The sequence below is a fragment of the Eschrichtius robustus genome, chromosome 21 (genome assembly GCF_028021215.1).
Source record: "Eschrichtius robustus isolate mEscRob2 chromosome 21, mEscRob2.pri, whole genome shotgun sequence".
NCBI classification, from domain to species: Eukaryota; Metazoa; Chordata; class Mammalia; order Artiodactyla; family Eschrichtiidae; genus Eschrichtius; species Eschrichtius robustus.
This window is the reverse complement of record NC_090844.1, coordinates 6,409,663-6,424,179: the sequence shown is the minus strand read 5'-3', so window position 1 is coordinate 6,424,179 and position 14,517 is coordinate 6,409,663. Positions and strand designations below refer to the sequence as shown.

General features: G+C 41.1%; 1 protein-coding gene across 1 annotated transcript; it reads left to right on the top strand.

Moving 5' to 3' along the window:
• The first annotated feature begins 2,357 nt into the window (after window positions 1-2,357).
• LOC137756102 (zinc finger protein 664-like) lies at window positions 2,358-5,882 on the top strand. The gene is made up of 2 exons (XM_068532362.1): window positions 2,358-2,443; window positions 5,468-5,882. The coding sequence occupies exons 1-2, from the start codon at window positions 2,358-2,360 to the stop codon at window positions 5,880-5,882; spliced, it is 501 nt and encodes a 166-aa protein (XP_068388463.1).
• Window positions 5,883-14,517: the final 8,635 nt, after the last annotated feature.

Here is a 14,517-nt window from a genome sequence, read left to right as displayed (position 1 = left end):
AAGGTTAAAGGCCACCTCAGGTCTTTTCCGAGCATGCTTCGTCTGGACTTGCACATGCTTTCCAAAACCCCCAGTGTATGTTGCTGCTTTTGAATGTCTTAATACCCTAAAGACTTGGAACCAGAGTTCCCGCGAGAGTCCCCGTGTTTGCACGTGCCTACCTTGGCCGTGTACTTGTGATCCCACCTGCTGCTACGCCTTGCCTTCAGGGAACACTTTCTCATTGTGTAACCCGGCACTCTGACTCAGACTATCTCCACGAAGTCCAGGATCTGTATCTGTCGTTCACCTGAGGGAATCTGTACTCTTATCTACCCTCTTTGTAGGCTGAGTCCTATTTTCAGTATTATAATTGTTAGTATCACTAGGATGATAATGATCTTTGTTACTGTTGACATTCATGATTATTTTTACTCATATATCTGTTGCCCTTATGTACTGTGTTTTGGTTATATTTATACAGCAATGAATAGAGTCTGTCTACTCACCAAGGGTGTCTGATTTTCTGAAGATGTCTGTGAGGGGTTCCCCAACACAAATACTCACGTACTGCAGCTCCCAGCTCCTGATATTCCCGATTGAACCTTCGGCTTGAAGACGCTCCTGAGATACTCCTCGTCCCCCTTCTGACGCAGGGGCTCTCCCGGGCTGGAATGTGAGAACCAAGGGTGATATACTGGGCCTTCCTGAGACTCTGGAAAAAGTCACAAGTCCCTGCGAAGCCCAGCAACTGTTTTTAGCCAGCTGGAATCGCCACCTGAGGGCATCTTTGGACATCTTGAGAAACCACTGAATTTTCTCCTTCAACTCAGGGACCCAGAAACAGCTCTTAATGACACAGAAGGCCAGCGAGTGAATGGTGGGCATGAAACTCCCGATATTTCTCTCCGATGCCCCCAAGGACACAACAGCCCGGAAAGGCTGCAGGGAGAACACTTCTCCCTCTTCAGAAATTTCTACTTCAGCTCGAAAGCCAGGAGACCACCATTGGTCAAAATGGCTGGTCAGAGTCAGCTACCTCGTTCCTCCTGAGCTGATGAAAACTTTCTAGGTCGCCTCTGGTGGCCAGGAAATGTTGATACTGACCTGGAAGCCGTAGAGGAAGTGACCGGCTCACTCAAGCAACCACGGAACTGTCTAAGTACTCCGGGGAACCTTGGAATTTTATGGAATTTACTCCAATTGGGATATAGCTGATGATTTTTCTTATAATTAGTTTGGCTTATGTGTTTCTTTATTTGTTGAATTTTTATTTTGTTCATTTGTTTTTTGAGAAAGATGACAGAGGTAAACTACCATTCTCATCATTTCCTTTCAAGGCTACAAGTATGAAATGATTTATCACTAGGATGTTAATGTTGTCTGTCCAGCTATTTATCAGGCTTCTCCAGTGGAAAGTTATGCTTTCGTCATGTCAAAAAATGCATTGTTTTGGAAGGATTTCACTATGCACAGCCCTTAAGGAGTGGAGAGTTCTACTCTACCTCCTGGATTGCTGATATCCACCTGAATTATCAGGAATTCCTCTCCATGGGAGATTTGTACCCTCCCCCAATTTATTTACATAGTTAGTCTTTTATTGAAATCAGTATGAACTCTTGGATATTTACTTTGTACCCTGGGTTATAGTGAATACTACTTTAATTATTTTGTTGCTCAGAATCTTCCAGTTTTGGCCCTTGGGAATTCTTTTAGTTGATTTCTGTTTTCCTTTGACATAATCCCATCTGTGCCTGTGTGTGTATATGTGTGCGTTTATTGTTTTGTTGAATTAACACTTCCTCACTGTCTGGAACTACAAGAATCTCCAGGTTCATCTTGTACGTTTCCTGCTCCAGACCTAGAATGACCTATTTCTCCAAGGAACATGGTTTCTTTTCATTGGCAAATACGTTCAACAACAGCAACAACAAGGTAGATCTGAATGCGTCCATTGCTACAGGGGAGTGCTAGTTTCTCGGCTTCTCAGCTGACAGTGTGAGGAAATTTTTGTATGTCCTGACCTATGTATGTCCACCTAAGTTGTATCTACCGATCCATTGATCCATATATACATATAGACATAGATGCATGTCTATAAGGAATAATCGTCATTTATATTAACATATTAATATAAATATTAATATTTACAATATTAAGCTATCAACATAGCTTAATATGTTAAGCTCCGTCATCCATTAGCACATGGGCTATTCTAGCCGTCTCCCCTCACGTGTCTGTTACCCCCAGGCTAACTGCGGAAGAGCCTGTGAAGGGCTCACATCCCCAGCGAACAGCGAGCTCCGAGCATCCTGTACCGCGCCCGGCCGCCGGCAGAGGGCGCAGGAGCGCCACGTGGCGTGACGCACATAGGGCGCATGCGCTTTCTGCCCGCGGACCTCGAGGACGCCGCCTGCCCCGGAGAGCAAGCGGTTTGTTTCCTCAGGACAGACCCGACCTGGAGGTACATATTTTTCTCAAAGAGCGGGAAAGTGCTTTCCATTTTGTGGACTTTTCCAGGTGTTTTATTCTTCACCTTCTCGTGCACTGATTTAGCAAGACTCCTTTTACAGAAGTATGTGTTCAGTGAGGGGTTTGGGGTGAAAATCACAGCACGCTGTCGTATTTTTTACGGGTTCAAGATCGTTTCTGAGGGGAAATCCCGCTACAGATTCGGAGGAAGGGACCCGTGTGGACGCTGGTGGAAGAACCACGACGAGCCGGGGTGTTTGGTCGAGTGACTTGGGGACACGGGAAGGGCTTGGCAACACGCACCCGGTCCCCAGGCGAAAGGGAAGTAGTGTTTGCAACACTACATGTGTCTGTTACTTTCTGGAGGGTAGTTTTTCTATAAAGTGAAAGTAGTTGAAAAAACATTGAAAAATTGAAGAGTAGGTGTATTAAAATTCCCAACCATGTTTAAATGTTGATATTTTATTCACATCCAAATCAGAATTTGTTATGATTTCGCTTTGCAGGCTTTAAAGGAAGTTGCCTTCTCTCTCATATATTTAAAATAATGCTTCTCAGCGTATCTCGTTTTCAAGTTGAATTATTACCATGATTAACTTCTTTTGGGTGACCCAATGACAGCCCTAGATACTTTTGAATTAATTTCATCTTATGACAGGTCTTCTCCAGGACCTCAGTGTGACAGGAATTGTTGAAATAAACCGAGGACACTCCCAAATTTATAAAATTGTCATAAAAAGACATGGAGGGAAAATATTGATTTTGAAACAAAAGCTTATACTCAAAATGACAGTAGATTGTTTTTAAACAGTTTTTCAGAATCTTATATTCTTCTTTCTTGCACCAGTAGCCTGAGACATCTCAATTCTAAGTTTTATTTATTTATAAATTTTACTATTTTATTTTATTTATTTATTGTTTCTGGCTGCATTGGGTCTTTGTTGCTGCACGCGGGCTTTTCTCTAGTTGTGGCGAGCAGGGGCTACTCTTCGTTGCGGTGCACGGGCTTCTCACTGCAGTGTCTTCTCTTGTTGCAGAGCATGGGCTCTAGGCGCACGGGCTTCAGTAGTTGTGGCACGTGGGCTCAGTAGTTGTGGCTTGCAGGCTCTAGAGCTCAGGCTCAGTAGTTGTGGCGCACGGGCTTCATTGCTCTGCGGCATGTGGGATCTTCCCGGACCAAGGCTCGAACCCGTGTCCCCTGCATTGGCAGGTGGATTCTCAACCACTGCGCCACCAGAGAAGCCCCTAAGTTTTATTTCTTTATTTTTATTTTTATTTTTTTTAAAGATTTATTGATTGATTGATTGATTGCTATGTTGGGTCTTCGTTTCTGTGCTAGGGTTTTCTCTAGTTGCGGCAAGTGGGGGCCACTCATCATCGCGGTGCACGGGCCTCTCACCATCGTGGCCCCTCCTGTTGCGGAGCACAGGCTCCAGACGCGCAGGCTCAGCAGTTGTGACTCATGGGCCCAGCCGCTCTGTGGCATGTGGGATCTTCCCAGACCAGGGCTCGAACCCGTGTCCCCTGCATTGGCAGGCAGACTCTCAACCACTGCGCCACCAGGGAAGCCCCTCTTTCTTTTTTTAATATTTATTTATTCATTCATTCATTTTTTTTTGGCTGCATTGGGTCTTCGTTGCTGCGCGTGGGCTTTCTCTAGTTGAGGCAAGCGGGGGCTACTCTTCGTTGCGGTGCGTGGGCTTCTCATTGCGGTGGCTTCTCTTGTTGCGGAGCACGGGCTCTAGGCACACAGGCTTCAGTAGTTGTGGCACATGGGCTCAGTAGTTGTGGCTCACGGGCTCTAGAGCACAGGCTCAGTAGTTGTGGCTCACAGGCTCTAGAGCACAGGCTCAGTAGTTGTGGTGCACGGGCTTCATTGCTCCATGGCATGTGGGATCTTCCCAGACCAGGGCTTGAACCCGTGTCTCCTGCATTGGTAGGCGGATTCTTAACCACTGTGCCACCAGGGAAGTCCTCGCTTCAGATTTTCTTGAGTGAGTTATGTTTTTAGGAAAGCAGTAGAGGCCACTGGGGCCTATACTCTCTTTTGCACTTTCTCTTGGTCTCAGAAAGGGACTGTTATGTCCTCTTAGAGTTAAAGTTTCACATAGTGTCCTTTGTCCTGTTCCCTTCCCTTTGACAATTTTCCTTCTCTTCATCAATCTTGATTTTATTTTTTCTCTTATTTCAATCCTGAAAATACTTTCTAATTTTCAGTTTTCTGAAACGTGTTTCAACTCACGTTACCTCCTTTTCACATACCTGCTCTGTGTCAGGGTCAGTATTTGAAACATACTCACACAGGCCTTGCATGTTTTCAGCAGGTTTCTTTCTCCAGTGCATTTTTTAACATTATTTTAGACAGGAAAAGCGGCCTTATGGGAGAAGAAATAATATTCGTACAAGATATCTGCAGAAAGGACCCCATCTAATTGCATGTCAGTGGTGAGATTCAAGGGGTAAACCCTTTCCTCCATATTAAAGACATGGGAACTGAAAGGCTTTAGAATGCAGGACACGATGGTTATTTGAGTTGGATGTAAATGCTGCCCCAGCAGAAGGTTGTGGGTAGTTTCAATTTAGGGAAAAATTAATGTGTGCTCAAAACCATAACCTGAGTTCTTATAAAAGAACAATTGCATAAACGTGCTCATACTTGAAGTCTTTGAAACTAGTGAAATCTTTAACAAGTTTGATAGCCCTGCAGTTGAAATGTTATGAAACAGGAAATCTCTTTGTGTTGTGGAAGATAACACGCAATGTATATGTAAATAACATGGGGAAGATTTCCGCAGGAGACACTCACATCGTGGTCAAAGTAGAAGTCATGTGTACAGAAAAGAATTAATGAACATCTGTGAGAAATTCTTTAACAGCCTCTCATCTCCTTCCAACTGCAGAGATTTCACACTGGAGAGGATGCCTGTGGATATAATGAGTATGGGGAAGTTTTCACTAACAGATCCACAGTGACACAACATGTGCTAACTCACGTTGGGAAAAAAAACCTATAAAGTAATGAATGTGGGAAAGAATTCCGCCAGAGCACTCAGCTTTCTATACACAAAAGGACACACACTGGAGAAAAACCCTATAAACGTAACGAATGTGGGAAATGTTTCAGCCAAAAGGCTAATGTTTGCTCACACGGAAGAATTCACACAAGAGAGAAACCCTACAAATGTAATGTGTGTGGCAAAGAATTCCATCGGAGCCCTCAGCTTTGTATACACCAAAGAACACACACTGGAGAGAAGCCCTATAAATGTCATGAATGTGGGAAACACTTCAATCAAAAGGCTAACTTAGATTCACACAAAAAAAGTCACATGGGAGAGAATTCCTATGTTTACAATAAATGCGGAAAAGGTTTTTATCATCCTTCATCCTTTAGTCAACATAAGAGAATTCACACTGGAGAAAAACCATAGGAACACTTTGGTCAAAACTGGCTTTAGCGTAAGAGAGTTCACACTAGAGAGGAACCCTGTATATGAAATGAATATGGCCAAAATTCCAGGCATACGTCCTATCCTTAAAATAATCACGTGTAATGGAAAAGCCTTCAAATGGTTCTCTAACCCTAATTGATGTGAAAGAACCCACACTATAAATGTAATGAAGAACTGTCTTCATCCTCAGTTTTAATGTTAACGTACACCAGAGAACTTACATAGGGACAAACTGTGTGTCTGCAATTAATGTGGAAATGCCTTCATTTATAATCTATCCTTTAAGCAACATGGGCAAATTCTATAGCGGAGACTACAGAAAAAATTCTGTCAAGAATTCTTTAACCTACATTACATCCAAGTATTCAGCATTTTGGCAAATGACCTTTCTTAAACAATGGAAGATGAAAATGTAGGTTGGTGCTATGATGTGGGAATGTTTAATGAAGAATTTGTAACAATAAAAAATTAGGTTAAATTATTTCAATGATTAGTACTTGTAATCCTGTATACACAGGAAAACTTTCCTCAAAAATCTGATATGTTGCTCAGTTTATATTTTCATGCAGCTTTCAACATAATTACAGAGACTTGGTTCAGTCATAATCTAAATAAACTGAAAAATATAATACAAAATAATGTAATCTAACTGTCATATCAGTGTTTAAAAATGTATGTGGTAAAAATTAATACAAACATGGAAGAATAAACATATAGTTTGTGACTAAAGCTTGATGTTAAAATAATACTTCTCTTCTTGAAATGTCAAACCTTTCTGCATTTTCCTACCTGTCCTGCCACAGTCATTCCTATCTTGAACAGGTCAGAGGAGAAGAGAGAGGGGATGGGAGGCCAAGAGACCAGGGCCAAGGTGCGGTAGGAGAAAAACAAAAGCGGTCAGGAGAAAGTACAGGTGGGTGAGGGGGCAGCGGTGCCTAAGATGCGCAGCTGGCATCTGAGGCACAAGGCGTCACTGGAGCAGGGATGGAGTGAAGGGAGCGTTCAGTGCCCTTAGGGGCTGGCAAAAGCAGAAAGCAATGTGTGATCCAGGACTGGATCCTGGAGAGTGGAAAATTAACAAATAGCATTTACATTAGCACCAAAAATAATAAAATACTTAAGAATATATTTATCATAATAGATAGATTTGTACACTGAAGACTACAAAATGTTTTGAAAGAAATTAAAAGATATACGATAAAAGGAAATACCTAAATGCCCTAAATGAAAGTGATTTATGGATTGGGTGACTTTATATTAGATGACAATACTCCCAAATTGATCTACAGATTACATGTAATCTTTATCAAAATCCCCAGTTGGCATTTTTGAGATCAGCAAGCTGACCATAAAATTCACATGGAAATTCAAGGACGCAGAATAGACAAAACAACCTTGAAAGGAAAAATAAGTTGAGTCCTCATACTTCTCGGTTTCAGATCTTACCACAGAGGTACATTAATTAAGACTCTGTGATATTGGCATAAGAATAGATTTATAGAACGATGGAATAGAATTGAGAGTTCAGAAATAAATCCTCACATTTATGGTCAATTCATTTTTGACAAGGGTACCAAGAACATTCAGTGGGAGATATGAGTCTCTTTTATGTGGGCATCTACATGCAAAGGAAAGAAATTGTACCCATATCTAACATAATATTTTTAAAAACCTAAAATGGATAAAATACCTAAATATAAGAGCTAACATCACAAAAGTCTCAGGAGAAAACAAAGACGCAAATATTTGTGCCCTTGGATTAGGCAATGATTTCTTAGATAATGACGTCAAAAGCGCATGCAACCGAAGAAAAATTGATAAATTGGATTTCATCAAAATGAAAATAAAAGTTGACAGACAACCCACACGAGGGGTAATTCTATGACTGTTGTCTTATGAAATCTCTCTATGGAGGTCTGAAGAAAGCAACACTACAGCTATAATTTGTAAAGAAGCAGCAGTCACTTGTATATGCTGAGACAGGGGGATGGTGGTTATTTTGTGGCTTGGATGATGTCCGTATTTTGTCTGTGTCCAGACATAACTGGGTGGAATTGTTTTCGTCTTGATTCATCATTGTCATATAATGGCCTTGAGTGGTGCTGATGTTCTGTGGAATTGTTATGTTCACCAGACAACCATGACCCAGCTGAGGGTACCAGACCAGCTTGCGGCTGACAAGGTCTGCTTTCCTCTCATACAATTCGAAGAAGGTTAGGGCAGAAGGTGAGCTGGAGCATTCAGGGCGTCTGCTCTGGACTCTAGGTCCAGGAAAGAACAGAAGTGGAGTAAAAACCTGATGGAAAATATTGGAGCCAAAGGGAGCCTGGCTGGAGGAGGAAGGGAACTGGGCTGGTGGTGACAACGACCTTCAGCAAAGGGCTGAGGCAGGGTCCAGGCAGCCAGTGAGCCCTGGTTCATTCCCCTTAGGGCCGGTCCCTCCCCAGTCTCTCCTGATGTTGGTCGCCCACCTTCCCTTGCATCGGGAACAGATGTCAGTTTTCTCCCTACCCACGCCCCCAGCTCTGCTCTACCCACTCCCATACCCATTGCACTCAGCTCAGTCCTGGAAGCTGCTTAAATGCCAGCCCCATAGGATTCAGGGCTGGTGAGCGCTGAGCCTCCCTCACCCCAGATGCCAGCTTGGAGCGGATGAGATGTACAAAGGCTGATCAGTGACCTAATTCATGTGCCACAGTGGCTTCCCTATGCCTCATTTGAGAACATTCCAAATAGTAAGTGAACTGATACAAAATAGAAATGTCTACCACAAAAATCATTTCGTATGGAGCATTCATGACAGTGAAAAACCAGTTGAAATAAGAAAACAAACAGAAAAACCCTTTGGCTTTTACCGAAAATTAATGTGTAAACTGTATGTGATGTAACAATGAAATGACACTGCACATTGGATCCAACAGGAGTGTCCCAGTGGGCATGTTCACGCCACACGCTCTGGGCGCGGTGTCACTGTCACCTGGGCCCAGTGGGCTGAGTCTCCTAGAGAATGATGGCCTCAAGCGTTTACGGTTTATCTCAGGAACTACTTTTACTCCTGCTTTTGGGGGACCAATGGTCATTTTCTCCTCCAGGAAGGCAAACTTTCTATTTCCCAAACTTCTCTAGCTTTTTTATTTGATTAAGGAGAAGAATAACAAGGAACCATATGAGTAATTACTAAGTGCTTTCGAATGATCCCTCTAACATAGTACAGGAATTCGATGCTGTTTTGTTATTGTCACTATTAAATCTAGATTATCATATTTAGAATATATATTAAAAGTTAATTGATTTATTTATTTTTTATTCATTTATTTTTTCCATGCTGCATGGCTTGCGGGACCTTAGTTCCCCGACCAGGGATTGAACCCCGGCCACAGCAGTGAAAGCCACTGGACCACCAGGGAATACCCAGAAGTTGATTTTAGAAATCTACTACAGCTTGTTTTTTAGAGAATCAGCAGAGTGGAAAAATTAAAGTGTATTTTTAGTTATGCATGATGTACATTGCTGATTCATGTGATAATATGTGGATTCTTATGTTCCAGGCATATAAAGACTAAAATAATGTCTGTTTTACATTCTATCTTAGGGTCTGTCATCTAGCAACATTTCGTGCTAGGCTCATTCACACACTACAGCACTGTCGATGTACAGAAGAAACTCTTCCAAAATACTTGAAATTTAAAAATTATGTAAAATGAAAAATGTACATTGAAATATAACCGTTATGAAATTTAAAATCAATAGTATTAACTCAACAAATATTTTTATAGCACATGTCAAATATTTTAGATTAAGGTAGTCTAGTTAATAGTAATGTGAACGTTCAAATAAAGCGCTCTTTATGAGGAAATGATATATTTAAAGTATGCCAGAGTGTGAATCACTTAACATTTCAGATGAGAACATTAACCAATGCTGGGAACCCTTCATAAATATAAGGGGGTAATAACAATTTCATTATGTGGAAAATTAAAAGACATTAAACTATAACTTCAGATAACCCATTCTTTTGCAAATACACACTTTTTAAAAAGTTAATCAGCACAGAGGATTTTTAGGGCAGTGAAAATACTCTGTATGACATTATAATGATGATAAATGTCATAATACATTTGTCCAAACCCACAGAATGTACAGCTCCCAGAGTGAACTGTAAACTGTGCACAGTGGGTGATTATGATGCGTCAGCGTAGGTTCATCCTTAGTGAAAACTGTACCACCTGGTGGTAGTGTCGATAATGCAGGAGGCCATGCGTGGGTGGGGACAGAGGGAAATGGGAGGTCTCTGTACCTTCTCAATTTTGTTGTAAACCTAAAACTGCTCTAAAAAAACTGTCTTTAAAAAAAAAGTTAACCAGAAAATGCCAACACTTTAAGAAACATCACTGTTTGTTGACTAAACAATACCTCACACAACTTTTGTATAAATATTACTGAGAATCTTAGAAAGTATTCTATTAAAATTTTATTAACATCACATATCTTTCAAATTCTAACATAATATTAGTAATGTAAAGTAGAATATATTAACAGTATTCAATTAAAGTATCATTACTTTTAATTACTGCATAATTCAGTATTAATAGTATAAGCACAGGTTATATAAATAATGTTAATGAAATTGAAATGTATATGTTTACCATTAAAATATTCCACTATGGCTTAATACTTTCATTCATTACTATATCATCAATACTGCAATGATTATTATTTTAATTCACCCTTCTACTCAAAATCTCATTGGTTTTTCTTTGGAATTCCAGATATGACTGCAGTCCACCTATCACTGAATCCTGCTGTTCTAAAATCTGAGGGCTCTCACTGCCTGGGCGCTGCAGGAAGAAATGTAACTTTGTTTTCACCTCAGTCATATTTGATTTCTAACATTTTAAACAACTTTTAAAATGTGAAAACCCCTAAGAATAGTCTCTTTATTAAATGCAGCGGTACTTGAATTTAACTCTAGTTCTTATTCAATTCAAAGATGCTTTTCAGAACGCTTCCGTATGCATGTGATCATAAATCACCAGTTGGTTAACCTTTCTCGGGGCTAGTTTTCCCCACAGGGCAGCTGTACAGTTTGCCTTCAGGAACTAATAAACTGAGTGAGGGATGCCTCTGAATATTAAATGTAGTGGTGATATTAATCTTCTAAATACAGCAAAGTTATCACCCAGAGGTTGCCTCCCCGTATGGAGAAGGCCAGAAACCGGCTGATTGCTCTCCTTGCTGTAGTTACGGCTGATTTGCTCAGAGGACTGAGGCTGGGCTCCGGATGCTGTGATGAGGAGGGTCACAGAGCAGTGGATAAGGGGAGACCCACGTACGCGAATGGCTTTTTCTCCGATTTGGCAACACTAGAACCAGTTTGAGACAGTTCTGCATGTCGTTCAATATCTTATATATTTAAACTTAGGAATCTCCAGGTCTTAACACATGTCTTATGGAGGAACTTCTCAAAGGATTTGAGGACCTGCTTTCTTATCTGGGAGGTATTGTCCTTGTATAACTGTAGTGTGAGGTGCTGGAATACACCAGGGGTAGAAAAACCTGGTTCCCATGCACCATCTGAGGACACAGAGGTAGGTGACAGAGAGGGTGGTTTTCATGTCCTGTATGGAAAACAGCAGTGAGAGGCCTCCCCAATAGCATGAACTGAAACCTAGAAATAAGGTGCTTCATACAAGTTCATCGTGACAGACATTTGTTTTATTGCTGTTACATGAACTACTGCCTCTCAAAAATGTTTTAAGATGATACAAGCTTGCCTCGGAGATATTGTGGGATCAGCTCCAGACCACAGCAAAAAGTGAACATTGCCATAAAGCAAGTCACATGAAATTTCTGGTTTCCCAGTGCATATAAAAGTGACATTTACACTATGCTGCAGCCTCTTAAGTGTGCAATAGCATTATGTCTAAATTTGTACAGACCTTAGTTAAAAACGCTTTACTGCTAAAGAATGCCAAACATCATCTGAGACTTCAGTGAGTCTTGCAATAACATCAAGGTCACTGATCACAGATCACCATAACCAATATAATAATAATGAAAAAGTTTGAAATATTGCAAGAATTGCCAAAATGTGACACAGAGACATTAAGTGAGAAGATACTGTTGAAAAAATGGCACCAGTAGACTTGATCAATGCACAGCGTTGCCACAAACCTTCAATTTGTGAAAAACTCAGTATCTGTGAAGCGAATAAAGTGAAGTGCAGTAAAACGAGTATGCCTGTGTTTCAAACATTTTCATGTCAGATAAACCTGACTGGTTCTTCTGAAGACTGTCAAAAGACGTCACAAACAAAGAAGTCTGAGAAAATGTCACAGCCGAGAGAAGCTTAAGGAGCCATTCTGAATAAACGTGATGTGGTATACTGGATGGGATTCTGAAACAGGAAGGGGAAACCCGAATAAAATGTGGACATTAGTTAACAATGTATCCATATTTATTCACAAATCGTGTCAAATGTGGCACAGTGGTGCAAGATGGTAAGAGAGTAAGTGGTGCAAGCAGCAAGTGAAGGGTGAGACAGTTGTAAAGTGCCTTGCGAAGCTTTCAGAAAAGCACCAACACAGAGAAGATTTGCTACGACTGGCAGAGTATTCTGTGTGTCGGGGTTTTTTGTTTGTTTGGTTTTGGTTTTGGTTTTTTGGCTCCAGTGTTTAAGGAGACACCTCTCAAATCACAAGGTGACCATTAAGCTAATAGAACAGAGACCTCAGTGGCATTCCTGACAAAACCTTTTACAGGGAGAGTTCAGAAAACCAGTAAACAAACAACTAAGCCCAGACCACATGAAGTGTCAACAACAAATCCCAGGAAGGCAGGAGAATCTGACTTCTAGGCACATTATAATAATCAAAATTCCAGTATTCGACAAAAAATTGAGTCACGCAATGAAACAAAGTACAACCCATCCTCAGGGAGAAGAAAAAGAAAATTAACAGATACTGTACCTGAGGGAGTACAGACATTGGACTTGATGAGACAAAGCCTTTACACAACTGTCTCAATGATGCTCAAAGAACGAAAGGAAAGCAGGCAAATGATGCTTCACCAAATCAAGAGTTTCAATAAAGAGATAGAAATTATAAAATGGAGTCAAATAGGAATTCTGGAGTTGAAAATTACTATGGGCTTTCACCTCTATGTTTTATATTATGTAAAATACTAATAGAAGGTTGCAACATCAGATTTGAGCAGGCAAAATAAATAACCAGTGAATATGAAGAAAAAAATCCATTGAAATTATCAAGTAGTGTTTTATAAATGAGTCAAAGATGGTCCTTGTATATTGGGCCTGTTGTTTACGTCTTCACAAGAGACTAGGTCCATTAGCTCAAAAGCCCCCCAGTGCCAAATTTAAATTTTTATATACTGAATTGTTTTAAACATAGCTCAAATTAGATTTTTAACCATTTAGAGCCCGCCTGCTGTGCATACCCTGTGAAAATGCACCCAACATTTGCTGACCATAGATAAGGTAAACCATGGACTATACACGTCTCTAAGCTGCTGCTGGCCTTTTATAGTCCTCTGACCAAGAGACTCCCCATCTTTGGGCTGAGAGACTTCATCTGGACAATGAAACCACCCCCCCCTTTCCAAACACCTTCTCCCCCAGGTGTTCCCTTGTTATCTTCCCCTTCCTGGTGGTGGTCCCACACTCTAGCTTCTGGAAGGAGTTATCCTTGATAGGGAAGCTGCACCTTTGGGCCACCCAATACATCTCATCTTGTGATGCTACCCCTCTGTGGTCATGACTTTATGTGATCAGTCCTGAAATCCCTTATCTCACTGCAAATGCCCAGCACACTCACATGCATAGGTCGGTGTAGATAGATTCCAGTGGGACATGAGCTCCCCTGAGAAGGGAGTGTGCACATCATTCCTGGGGGTCCCAGCACCTACACAGGCCCTGCCCCCAGCAGCACCAGGCCCTTCCCTCCTGGAGACACAGTCAGGCACAGGAGGTGATTTCTGACTAAGCCACCAAATAAGTCTCAAATTCAGTTGTGGCCCAGGATCACAGCTAAAGTCAACTATAGCTTTAGGGTAAATTATGTATGTCCTAAGCAGATTAAATGTAGTAGTAATAAAAATCTATTCTATTTTTAAGTGATATGAAATATTTCAATATAAAAATGAGGTAAGGAAGAGTGGTGTTTCCATATCTTAATTTATAAAAAATATTCTCTATTTGCAAACACAAAGTGCTTACTACCTGCAGTAACAACTTGGTGTATACAGTATCAACTCGGTAGTACTCATTACAACTCTAAGAGGCACTAAGCTTACTTCTACCTTAGAATGGAGGAAACTGAGCCACAGAAAGGTTCAGTAACAAGGTCTCATGGGCTGTGACAGTGGAAATAACCCATGGGGTCTGTCTTCCAGATCTGAACTTGTCACTAGTTTGTTCCACTTAACCCTTGTTCACACTTCCATGTGTCCCTGCCTGATCACAGCCAATACCCCTCCAGCCAGAGCACCAAGATGTTGAATTTTGGTTGGTCATCATCCTCGCACATGACTGTTTCCACCCTAGCTGAACAGCAGAATAACTTTTTTTTTTTTTTAAATGATGATGTATCGGTTTCAC